Raw genomic sequence first — 13,539 nt, forward strand, 5'->3', positions numbered from 1 at the left:
GCCCGAATTTATCAGTAGTTTCTTACTATTTCACGACTATATGTTATAGAGCAGTATGTTAGAAGCATCGGTATGTTACGAGAGCAGTTAGCAAGCAATCTTTGATTTCAGTTCTGATTTGTTGGCGAATATTGTAGGAGGGTCTCCCCTTGCCGTAGCCCTAGTTGTCGCTATTTCAGTAGGGTGGTCTTGTATAAGTTCATCATATGAACTTATACAAGATCAAAATATCTTTATCTTTAGGAAATAGTTTAAATGCCGTTTAATTTTGGTAAGATTCTGATTATAAAGTATGAAAAATTTAAGTCAATGTCAGATGAACTTTTTGCCACATGGTTTCTAATTTTTAATTCAATAACGAGCAAGATAAAGTATTTAAGAACAAAAACTAACTTTAATACAGATGAACGTAGGTGACCAACATTTTAAATAAGTTAGGAGGAAAGGTAATAATTTTGAATTGTACTAGTTTTGTAATTTGTGGTGACTAGCAACAGTAGATTAAAGCCAAATTGCATTCTTTGAGTTAACACTTATGATTGATAAGATCATTTAGGGATAGGAACAAAGTCGAGTGGGCCATCAATATAGAGCATTTTGATTGTTCTCTAAATCTTTGCTGCTACATTAAACTTGATTGCAATAAGTAAATGGAAGCAAGTAAACGTTTCTTTTGAAACAGTTGTAATAGATGGTTGAATCTTAGTGGTAAAGAATGTTCTTCAATACTTTGCGTCTTGTCTTGCAAGACATTAGTTGTTGGGAGAGCTGGTGTGGCAAAGTTTATATCTGTATAGCTCGAAATTTTGACTCGATTCATAATATTGGTTTAAAATATGATTTCATTTTTCTGTGGACTTTGGTCCAATGTCTCACCTTTGAACTCTAGTCTAATGGTTATATTTCAGAAGTCTAGTTCAGTTGATAAGCTAGTACAGTGATGAAGTAGTAGTTGTGCATTACATTATTCAATCATGTGCATACTAAGAGGTTATGATGTCAGCTCATCAATATTTTAGCGGTTGCATTGTATATCATATTTCTCAATAATGCTTAGTAATAATAATTTTTCTGATGATAGCAAATATGCTAGTGTTGTTTCACCTTGCTATATATACGTATATATCTACGTGTATATATAGCCAACATATATATATATCCTATACACATGCGTGTGTGTTACTTATATATATATATATATATGTATATATATGTGTTACTTTTATATATGCATGTGTTTTTATGGGTTGTATCGTATTGAAACCTTTTCGAAAAATGTGCTGGAGTATTGTTTATTGTGTGAATTGTTTCACAAGGCAACTTCCTATTGATACAACATTTCATTTTTTTAATTTTGGATTTTAAGTAACTGGCACAGTACTTTCCTGCTCTATGTATCTTGGTAATCATCTCGTGTTAAAAATATGATGGTTATAGGATATCAATATCAATTTAAAATCAATTCACAATCACCATAATCGAGTTTCTGTCGTTGTTTGTGTGGTGGCCAAGCTGCTTTTGAAGGGTGTTTATAGATTGAGCTATACATTTTTATTGAGGCTATAGATATTTTCTGAATCTCTCACTTTTGAATATCGGTTTGCGTTTTTACATTGTAGCTTTGGAAGTGGTCAGTACAATCCACAAATGGTTAATGGCTGATGAACATCAGAGTTTGACAAGGGCTGCTCAAGGAAGGAAACCGAAGGGGTATGGTGCGGCTGTTACAAGCAATGGTCCCAGTCGGCGACCAACCACCTCAGTTGTCACACATAAAATCATCAAATCGGATAGTCTCACCAGTTTAGCGATAAAGTATAACTCTACTGTCTCGGATATAAAGAGAGTAAATAAATTATGGAATAATGAGTCACTCAGCTTCAGGGAAACGATCGACATTCCCATATTTACCTCGGAGTTGTCGACTGGCATTGTCGGTCATTCTACTGTAGATGCTGTAGAGTCGTCTGACATCAATGTGACTTTAGTTTCTCCGGCCACACATGCTTCTGATGTTGGCAGTGATGTCTTCCTTGACAACTTTGGTGACATAAGTCCGTCTACCCGTAAAGATGATGTCATGACAATGAAAGACTCGCCCTCAACACTAGCCTCCAATGGTGCCACTCAAAACATCTGTATCGATAGTAATGACTTTTTTACCAGATTTGATCAGTCTCTGTCATTTTTAAAGAAAAGGGTTGAAGACCAAACGCAGTGAGTATGATTTACTACCAAAAAGTCGTTGCAATCACAAAAAGTACTATTTTTTTTATTGATTCACTACCGTAATCAAATGTTAATCAGCTTGGCATGTGAGAATCTAGTAGCCATCTTGAAGTTATATGAAGCACTATCTATAAATCACTAGAATGTTTTACATATAGTTATATTGCTTCTCTACCGCATAAGATAAGAGACATACTAAGATGACTAATAGTTTTCGCAACTCAAAGCAGTAGTTTTAGTTCAGTTGAAGATACTCGGTTTAATTTGGATGTCATCTGACCATTTGTTTCCATGAATTACTTCCACGTATGAATCGTCTTAATGCAAGTGGTTGAAGCGAGTTTCTCAGGTTTTCAATTTTTATGAGGACTTCATTGAACTTCTCATTTTGGCCAGTAATATAAAAACTTTTAAAGTGGTAGAAATTACAGGTTTTTAAAAAGGCAGGTGAATTCTATATCCAAGTGTCGCTACTTCAAAAGTAATCGATATATCCTGAGTAATTCATAAAAAAAATTATGTAAAAAATTTTTTTTCTTTTGCTTAAAGAATTTAGTCATAGTATCATGTAGTGTTGGTGATGTGTTCTTGTATGTAATGTTATGTTAATTACCTTAACCTCGCTGTAGCAAGAGTTCTTTTCAGTATTTTTGTGATTTATTCATTATCACAATTGTTAGTTTCAGCACTTGTCAAAATTTCACCCTTCATCTGACTACTTTAAAAGTTGTGTGATTTATGAGGCATTAACGGAGAGTGTGATACATCCTGCCAGTATTCTGGTTTATAGTGACACGAAATGTGATTCTAAACCCTTGTGTTAGCTCTGAGTAACTCACTCCCACGTCATATAAACAACTAGTAGGCATCGTCCTCAATTAGTGCTAAGAGTCGATGTGTATCATCTGATTATAAAGAAAGTTTTTCAATTTTGCACTATATATTATTTTTAGGCTAGTAAAGGAACATCTTCAAACATGACTTCGGAAATCTATTTTATTAGTATGCAAAATTGAATACAAAATGGAGAGTTAGATGATATTTGTGGGGATTTTCCCATCACTTTGACCATGCGTAGCTTATTTGTTGTGGCAGAGTTTTTAAGGAATGTATTTTATAAGATGTCGCTGATGCATGTCTCATACTTACATGTATATAAGGTTTTGTTTGGTTTTTGTGTATTTTGTTACTGAAACCTTGCATGGATTAGTAGACTTTGTGTTACATTACATCTTATATATTATATTACATAAAAACATTTGTAATATTACATCTCATTTATTATATTACATCAAAAACCATGTATTATATTACATTATATCTATATTAATAAATGATACATTGTCATTGGATGAGCGGGTGTGCGTCTGTTAGCCTGCGCCAATGTTCTCCACATTTTTTGACCGATTTTGTCCAAACTCCACACAAATTTGCTCCGTGTCTTTCACAAAGTCGCCAAAACATTTGGTTTCAAAACCCTATCTGGTTACTCAAAACAAGCATCTTAACCATCTACAGTGCTGGACAAAAGTCTGAAACAGAAAAATCGAGTGATTTTGACTTTTAACTTTGAATTGCGGCTACGTTATTGTCTTGAAGTTTTCAACACTATGTATTAATGCTATACTGCGTTGTCAAATCTACCTAGTATTTGAATCATAGTTGGTGATTGTATTATAACTTGAGCAATCATTTGTTAGCTCTCCTGCAATTGCAGCTATTTTTTGCTCAAATAATTTGAATTGTTACTTTATGGATAGTAACTTCAGAAAGTAAGAAATGGCTCAGCATCTCTGTTTCAAACTTTTCTGTATTCAATTCACAACAACTCATTAGTTAATATTACCATCTGGTTCCTTTGATTATAGTATAAACTTTAATTACAAAACTGTCCTTTTCAATATCAAACTCTTTGTTAAATTCTGGTATTAGTTTTTTTAACTTGCAAAGTTTAGCTTAAAAGTAAACATGTCAGGAAGCAAAGGTTGTCTAATAAACGCATGCTTGTGTGTCGAGCGAAAATGCACACTCTTGCCTTTTTGAGGCTTCAACTGATTATTGGCAGTGACTATAGAATCTACTAAATTGGTGTTTTCATTAAAATTGTTAATTGATAACTTGAAATTGAAAACTTATCTTGCAAGCCAAATGCTTCTTCACTACAAATCTGTTTCGCGGTGTCATTGTTTGAACAAAGACACTTGACAAGTGTCACTGCGAACCAGATTTGCAGTGAAGAACTTGCTTTTCCAGATAAGGTTTGGTCTAATTACATGTATGTGTCGTTAGCATTGCTATCTTAGACTTGAAAAATTTGCGTGATTGTCACATCTGGCACTTCTCCAACATTTAGTAGCTATCTTAACTACTTGACTGATGATAATTGACAAACAAGGCGAATATTTTATAAAGAATCTGGTTCTTAAGGGTAACTTCTGATGTTTATTGTGTTATGTTAATATAAAGCCATAACCTCTCTTCTCAAGGGTTTGTAACAATGGTTTAGTTGTGTGTTATTATTGTCATCCTGTTCAGGCAGACTTCCACAACCACAGGCTGATAAGCTGTCAAATGTCAATGTTCGCTAAGTAAACTGATTGATGTTTTGGTAGCCGTGTATTAAGATTATAGTCTTCTCAGCCTTATCAAACAGTGCAGTAGCTACAAGGAAATCTCTAGGGTGGAGGGGGAAGTGCCAGTTCGATATATCTCTCTTAAGCAGCTTGTGTGGGAAGGTTTCGGAACTGCTTGTGGTTTGCCAGACATCTGGTGGGCAAAATTAACAGGCTCCACTTATTGTTTTTAAACGGAAATATTGACAATAATGATATTATTTTGTTACAATAAAAAATAAGTCATGTATTAGGAATAGCTTTATGTCACTGACTCTGCTCATTTGGTGTCTATTAGTAGCCTAAACTCCACCGTGTAAGAGTGGTGGGGGCTCATGATCTTACAGTATGCACACCACCAAGCATGTCATGTAAAAATGATATATATCAAAGAATTTACATAACATATTGTTCTGAATGCACTAAAATAACAAAGCTGAATTTTTCTATGTCGAATACTCTCTCTATTGCTAGCTGCAGAAGTTCAAATGGTAACACAGGCTATTATGATGGTCACGGGTGACAGGGGATGAAAAAGCATAGCTATTTTTAATAACACCTCTCTTAGCTAAGGAAATAGGATTTCAAGAATGCTTTCACTCCTAGCTTTTTCTTCATTGAGAGCCAAAAGAATCATTGCATCGTTGAGTTTGTTGTTTCTGATAACTTTATAAACCAAAACGTGTTCTGGATCATAGAGTTAGCCAATGAGTTATGAGTGGTATAAAGGCATTACTTGTAAACAGATACCAACACATTGTATCTAGTGGCGATGCCATCAGTGCCTAGCATCAAAGTGCATATTTTAATCAGTGTAACTTGCTTAAAACCAGAATAGTAGAAGCAGTACGAATTGTTCCTCTTGACATGCTATAGAGTACTTCTGTAGCGTGTCAGCATAAAGGTATGGATGTTTATAGGTCATAGGTCCATCAGATTTGACTCAATTTGTTTTCCTCCGCTTTTCCTCTGTTTGATTTTTTCCAACAATGAATAATTTGCTAAAGACATGTCTTCTGTCAGTGACTACAGAGTGCAAACTGTTGCATTGAAAACCATCAGAGGTCAAAGTGGCTGGTAGTTGTTCTTGCATTTATAGCCTTGGTGTCTAAAACAAGTCAGTGGCAAGTTCTTATTACGAGTATATCGTGTATCACACTGTCTCATCATTCTTTTCTACGCTTCCTTTACTTTTGTGAAAAGACATTTCTGTACATTTTCAAGAAGTGAAACTAGCCATTATCATGATCCGTAGGTATCTTTCTCAAAGCTATCATTTTCTTATCATAATTGTGTTGTAAGGCTACATGTACATGTCAAGTGTATTAGAGTGTGTTCCTTTAGATTTTCCGAAAGCGATATATCCACACAGAACCCTGACTACTTTCTGAGACCCAAAAGCTCTCACCAAAACTCACGCAACGGGAATAGCAAAGAGTCGTCAAGCCAGCGGAACAGCCGCAGCAGTATCAGGTCCTTGGTCGATGATGTAAAGACAACTCCTGAGCCAGTTGTTAAAGCCAAAGTTGAACGGAAATTAAGAAAGCACCAAGAACGCCAAGATGAACTTTTTTCTTTATAAAGTTTATCTTTCGTCCTATGTTGAAGAATAAATCTATGTACTAGCACTTCCTGAGCAGCCAAGTTTAACCCTGTGTAGTACCATTTATTTACGAGCTAAGGCTGAATACCGTATAGCAGCTACATTACACAGGTATTTTTGATAGCAACTTATTTTATTGTATTGCGTTATATAGTCATTTTCATTTATTGATGTATTTATTTCCTAAGTGGCATGGGGTTCTATTATTATCGTTTATAATTTTAATTTTTGCTAAGATCTGGTTTGTGCAACTCACTCAACTCCCATTAACCATTTGTCTATCGAGGGTTTTTTATTTGTTAAATGTTAGCTAATACTTATATTATTTAGATATACCACAGTAATAGTAATGTTATGGCATCCACTCATTTATTCTTGAATTATTACATCCTTGCTTAGAATATCACCTGCGTTTTTAAGGTAGGATTGGGTTGACAAAAGACTAACAATTAACAGCCTTTTTTTCATTTTCCAAGAGTCTTCTAAAAGGTTCTATTTTTCGACTATGCCCAAATGGCCACTTATCCATTTTCAATAGTTCTCATAAGTTCTATTACCCACATGCTGTCAGAAAAGTTAAAGTGCATAGCAGCGGTTGGAGAAATTGAGCTCATATTTTATATTTATAGAAATAAAAAGAACATTGCAGCTGCATCAAGGGCTTACATTCAATAGGTTTTACTATTGGCCCATCATCCTTCTCTGTTAAACTACCATATAGGTACGTATACTGTATAGCTTTAACTGCACTACCATATATGCTGCATAGCTCTAGCTGTACGACCACATATGCTGCATAGCTCTAGCTGTACGACCACATATGCTGCATAGCTTTAGCTATACTACTGTATATGGTGTATAGTTCTAGTTCTACTACCATGTATGCTGCATAACTCTAGCTATACAACTATATATGCTGTATAACTATACTACCCTATATGCTGTATAGCTTTAGTTTTACTACCACATATGCGGCATAGCTTTAGCTATACTACTGTATATGGTGTATAGCTATACTACCATATACGCTGCATAGCTCTAGCTATTATACTACCACATATGCTGCATAGCTCTAGCCGTACTACTACATATGCTGCATAGCTCTAGCTATGCTACGACATATGCTCTAGCTGATGTGATTACTGTAGCAAAAGGCTATAAATTGACAACTGGTTTGTGTAAGACAGAAAAAAGGAGTTGAACCTGGATTTTTATAAATGTAATGTCTATTCACTGGTTTTTTGTTTCAATAAACTGTATGGTCATGGTTACTGTGATTGTTGTAAGAAGTATTGATTTCAATTGTGTAACAGCTTGTTGTGTTAGTATGATCAAATGTTTGAGTTGTAATCACTTGTTAGATTTTTAGTGGTGGGAAACAAAGATGGTTGCTATAACTAAGGGTATCTAAGATAAAGGTCGTCGCTATAGCTAGGAGTATTTAAAATAAAGGTGGTCGCTATAGCTAGGGGTGTCTAAAATAAAGGTAATCGTTAGAGCTAGAGGTATCTAAAATAAAGGTGGTCGCTACAGCTAGGGGTGTCTAGAATAAAGGTGGTCTCTATAGCTAGGGGTGTCTAAAATAAAGGTAATCGTTAGAGCTAGAGGTATCTAAAATAAAGGTGGTCGCTACAGCTAGGGGTGTCTAGAATAAAGGTGGTCTCTATAGCTAGGGGTGTCTAAAATAAAGGTGGTCGTTATAGCTAGGGGTGTCTAAAATAAAGGTGGTCGCTACAGCTAGGTGTATCTAAAATAAAGGTGGTCGCTATAGCTAGGAGTATCTAAAATAAAGGTGGTCGCTACAGCTAGGGCTATCTAAAATAAAGATGGTCGCTATAGCTAGGAGTGTCTAAAATAAAGATGGTCACTATAGCTAGGAGTATCTAAAATAAAGATGGTCGCTATAGCTAGGAGTGTCTAAAATAAAGGTCGTCGCTATAGCTAGGAGTATCTAAAATAAAGGTGGTCGCTACAGCTAGGAGTATCTAAAATAAAGATGGTCGCTATAGCTAGGAGTGTCTAAAATAAAGGTCGTCGCTATAGCTAGGAGTATCTAAAATAAAGGTGGTCGCTACAGCTAGGAGTATCTAAAATAAAGATGGTCGCTATAGCTAGGAGTGTCTAAAATAAAGATGGTCACTATAGCTAGGAGTATCTAAAATAAAGATGGTCGCTATAGCTAGGAGTGTCTAAAATAAAGGTCGTCGCTATAGCTAGGAGTATCTAAAATAAAGGTGGTCGCTACAGCTAGGAGTATCTAAAATAAAGGTGGTCGTTATAGCTAGGGGTATCTAAAATAAAGGTGGTCGCTATAGCTAGGGGTATCTAAAATAAAGGTGGTCGCTATAGCTAGGGGTATCTAAAATAAAGGTGGTCGCTACAGCTAGGTGTATCTAAAATGAAGGTGGTCACTATAGCTAGGTGTATCTAAAATAAAGGTGGTCGCTACAGCTAGGTGTATCTAAAATGAAGATGGTCGCTATAGCTAGGAGTGTCTAAAATAAAGATGGTCACTATAGCTAGGAGTATCTAAAATAAAGATGGTCGCTATAGCTAGGAGTGTCTAAAATAAAGGTCGTCGCTATAGCTAGGAGTATCTAAAATAAAGGTGGTCGCTACAGCTAGGAGTATCTAAAATAAAGATGGTCGCTATAGCTAGGAGTGTCTAAAATAAAGATGGTCACTATAGCTAGGAGTATCCAAAATAAAGATGGTCGCTATAGCTAGGAGTGTCTAAAATAAAGGTCGTCGCTATAGCTAGGAGTATCTAAAATAAAGGTGGTCGCTACAGCTAGGAGTATCTAAAATAAAGGTGGTCGTTATAGCTAGGGGTATCTAAAATAAAGGTGGTCGCTATAGCTAGGGGTATCTAAAATAAAGGTGGTCGCTATAGCTAGGGGTATCTAAAATAAAGGTGGTCGCTACAGCTAGGTGTATCTAAAATGAAGGTGGTCACTATAGCTAGGTGTATCTAAAATAAAGGTGGTCGCTACAGCTAGGTGTATCTAAAATGAAGATGGTCGCTATAGCTAGGAGTGTCTAAAATAAAGATGGTCACTATAGCTAGGAGTATCTAAAATAAAGATGGTCGCTATAGCTAGGAGTGTCTAAAATAAAGGTCGTCGCTATAGCTAGGAGTATCTAAAATAAAGGTGGTCGCTACAGCTAGGAGTATCTAAAATAAAGGTGGTCGCTACAGCTAGGAGTATCTAAAATAAAGATGGTCGCTATAGCTAGGGGGTATCTAAAATGAAGGTGGTCACTATAGCTAGGGGGTATTTAAAATAAAGGTAGTCGCTATAGCTAGGAGTGTCTAAAATAAAGGTGGTCGCTATAGCTAGGGGTATCTAAAATAAAGGTGGTCGCTATAGCTAGGGGTATCTAAAATAAAGGTGATCGCTATAGCTAGGGCTATCTAAAATAAAGGTGGTCACTATAGCTAGGGGGTATCTAAAATGAAGGTGGTCACTATAGCTAGGGGGTATTTAAAATAAAGGTAGTCGCTATAGCTAGGAGTGTCTAAAATAAAGGTGGTCACTATAGCTAGGGCTATCTAAAATAAAGGTGGTCGCTACAGCTAGGAGTATCTAAAATAAAGGTGGTCACTATAGCTAGGTGTATCTAAAATGAAGGTGGTCACTATAGCTAGGGGTGTCTAAAATAAAGGTGGTCGTTATAGCTAGGGGTGTCTAAAATAAAGGTGGTCGTTATAGCTAGGGGTGTCTAAAATAAAGGTGGTCGCTACAGCTAGGTGTATCTAAAATAAAGGTGGTCACTATAGCTAGGGGGTATTTAAAATAAAGGTAGTCGCTATAGCTAGGGGTGTCTAAAATAAAGGTGGTCGCTACAGCTAGGTGTATCTAAAATGAAGGTGGTCACTATAGCTAGGGGGTATTTAAAATAAAGGTAGTCGCTATAGCTAGGAGTGTCTAAAATAAAGGTGGTCACTATAGCTAGGGCTATCTAAAATAAAGGTGGTCGCTACAGCTAGGTGTATCTAAAATGAAGGTGGTCACTATAGCTAGGTGTATCTAAAATGAAGGTGGTCACTATAGCTAGGGGGTATTTAAAATAAAGGTGGTCGCTACAGCTAGGTGTATCTAAAATGAAGGTGGTCGCTACAGCTAGGTGTATCTAAAATGAAGGTGGTCGCTATAGCTAGGTGTATCTAAAATGAAGGTGGTCACTATAGCTAGGTGTATCTAAAATAAAGGTGGTCGCTACAGCTAGGGGTATCTAAAATAAAGATGGTCGTTATAGCTAGGGGTGTCTAAAATAAAGGTGGTCGCTATAGCTAGGGGTATTTAAAATAAAGATGGTCTCTATAGCTAGGGGTGTCTAAAATAAAGGTGGTCACTATAGCTAGGGGTGTCTAAAATAAAGGTAGTCGCTATAGCTAGGGCTATCTAAAATAAAGGTGGTCGCTACAGCTAGGAGTATCTAAAATAAAGGTGGTCGCTATAGCTAGGTGTATCTAAAATGAAGGTGGTCACTATAGCTAGGGGTGTCTAAAATAAAGGTGGTCGTTATAGCTAGGGGTGTCTAAAATAAAGGTGGTCGCTACAGCTAGGTGTATCTAAAATAAAGGTGGTCGCTATAGCTAGGTGTATCTAAAATGAAGGTGGTCACTATAGCTAGCGGGTATTTAAAATAAAGGTAGTCGCTATAGCTAGGAGTGTCTAAAATAAAGGTGGTCACTATAGCTAGGGGTATCTAAAATGAAGGTGGTCACTATAGCTAGGGGTGTCTAGAATAAAGGTGGTCTCTATAGCTAGGGGTATTTAAAATAAAGGTAGTCGCTATAGCTAGGAGTGTCTAAAATAAAGGTGGTCACTATAGCTAGGGCTATCTAAAATAAAGGTGGTCGTTATAGCTAGGGGTGTCTAAAATAAAGGTGGTCGCTACAGCTAGGGGTATCTAAAATGAAGGTGGTCGCTATAGCTAGGGGGTATTTAAAATAAAGGTAGTCGCTACAGCTAGGAGTGTCTAAAATAAAGGTGGTCGCTACAGCTAGGGGTATCTAAAATAAAGGTGGTCGCTACAGCTAGGAGTATCTAAAATAAAGGTGGTCGCTACAGCTAGGAGTATCTAAAATAAAGATGGTCGCTATAGCTAGGGGTATCTAAAATAAAGGTGGTCGCTACAGCTAGGGGTATCTAAAATAAAGGTAATCGTTATAGCTAGGGCTATCTAAAATAAAGGTGGTCGCTACAGCTAGGTGTATCTAAATTGAAGGTGGTCACTATAGCTAGGGGTGTCTAAAATAAAGGTGGTCGCTATAGCTAGGGGTGTCTAAAATAAAGGTGGTCGCTATAGCTAGGAGTATCTAAAATAAAGGTGGTCGCTACAGCTAGGGGTATCTAAAATAAAGGTGGTCGCTACAGCTAGGAGTATCTAAAATAAAGGTAGTCGCTATAGCTAGGGCTATCTAAAATGAAGGTGGTCGCTACAGCTAGGAGTATCTAAAATAAAGGTGGTCGCTACAGCTAGGGGTATCTAAAATAAAGGTAGTCGCTATAGCTAGGGCTATCTAAAATGAAGGTGGTCGCTACAGCTAGGAGTATCTAAAATAAAGGTGGTCACTATAGCTAGGTGTATCTAAAATAAAGGTGGTCGCTACAGCTAGGGGTATCTAAAATAAAGGTGGTCGCTACAGCTAGGGGTGTCTAAAATAAAGGTGGTCACTATAGCTAGGGGTGTCTAAAATAAAGGTGGTCGCTATAGCTAGGAGTATCTAAAATAAAGGTGGTCGCTACAGCTAGGGGTATCTAAAATAAAGGTGGTCGCTACAGCTAGGTGTATCTAAAATAAAGGTGGTCGCTATAGCTAGGAGTGTCTAAAATGAAGGTGGTCACTACAGCTAGGAGTATCTAAAATAAAGGTGGTCACTATAGCTAGGGGTGTCTAAAATAAAGGTGGTCGTTATAGCTAGGGGTGTCTAAAATAAAGGTGGTCGTTATAGCTAGGGGTGTCTAAAATAAAGATGGTCGTTATAGCTAGGTGTATCTAAAATAAAGGTGGTCACTATAGCTAGGGGTGTCTAAAATAAAGGTGGTCGTTATAGCTAGGTGTATCTAAAATAAAGGTGGTCACTATAGCTAGGGGTGTCTAAAATAAAGGTGGTCGTTATAGCTAGGGGTGTCTAAAATAAAGGTGGTCGTTATAGCTAGGGGTGTCTAAAATAAAGATGGTCGCTATAGCTAGGGGTATCTAAAATAAAGGTGGTCGCTACAGCTAGGGGTATCTAAAATAAAGGTAATCGTTATAGCTAGGGCTATCTAAAATAAAGGTGGTCGCTACAGCTAGGTGTATCTAAAATAAAGGTGGTCGCTATAGCTAGGTGTATCTAAAATGAAGGTGGTCACTATAGCTAGGGGTGTCTAAAATAAAGGTGGCCGTTATAGCTAGGGGTGTCTAAAATAAAGGTGGTCGCTATAGCTAGGAGTGTCTAAAATAAAGGTGGTCACTATAGCTAGGGCTATCTAAAATAAAGGTGGTCGCTATAGCTAGGGGTGTCTAAAATAAAGGTGGTCTCTATAGCTAGGGGTATTTAAAATAAAGGTAGTCGCTATAGCTAGGAGTGTCTAGAATAAAGGTGGTCTCTATAGCTAGGGGTATTTAAAATAAAGGTGGTCGCTACAGCTAGGAGTATCTAAAATAAAGGTGGTCGCTACAGCTAGGTGTATCTAAAATAAAGATGGTCGCTATAGCTAGGAGTGTCTAAAATAAAGGTGGTCGCTATAGCTAGGAGTATCTAAAATAAAGGTGGTCGCTACAGCTAGGAGTATCTAAAATAAAGATGGTCGCTATAGCTAGGAGTGTCTAAAATAAAGGTGGTCGCTATAGCTAGGAGTATCTAAAATAAAGGTGGTCGCTACAGCTAGGAGTATCTAAAATAAAGATGGTCGCTATAGCTAGGAGTGTCTAAAATAAAGGTGGTCGCTATAGCTAGGAGTATCTAAAATAAAGGTGGTCGCTACAGCTAGGAGTATCTAAAATAAAGGTGGTCGCTATAGCTAGGAGTATCTAAAATAAAGGTGGTCGCTACAGCTAGGAGTATCTAAAATAAAGATGGTCGCTATAGCTAGGGCTATC

At 36.9% G+C, this 13,539-nt stretch overlaps 1 protein-coding gene across 1 annotated transcript; it reads left to right on the top strand.

Annotated features, from left to right (window-relative positions):
* The first annotated feature begins 1,619 nt into the window (after positions 1-1,619).
* LOC137396459 (lysM and putative peptidoglycan-binding domain-containing protein 1-like) lies at positions 1,620-7,098 on the top strand. The gene is made up of 2 exons (XM_068082748.1): positions 1,620-2,217; positions 6,186-7,098. The coding sequence occupies exons 1-2, from the start codon at positions 1,655-1,657 to the stop codon at positions 6,421-6,423; spliced, it is 801 nt and encodes a 266-aa protein (XP_067938849.1). The 5' UTR covers positions 1,620-1,654; the 3' UTR covers positions 6,424-7,098.
* The last annotated feature ends 6,441 nt before the right edge of the window (positions 7,099-13,539 follow it).

The sequence above is a fragment of the Watersipora subatra genome, chromosome 5 (genome assembly GCF_963576615.1).
Source record: "Watersipora subatra chromosome 5, tzWatSuba1.1, whole genome shotgun sequence".
Lineage (NCBI taxonomy): Eukaryota > Metazoa > Bryozoa > Gymnolaemata > Cheilostomatida > Watersiporidae > Watersipora > Watersipora subatra.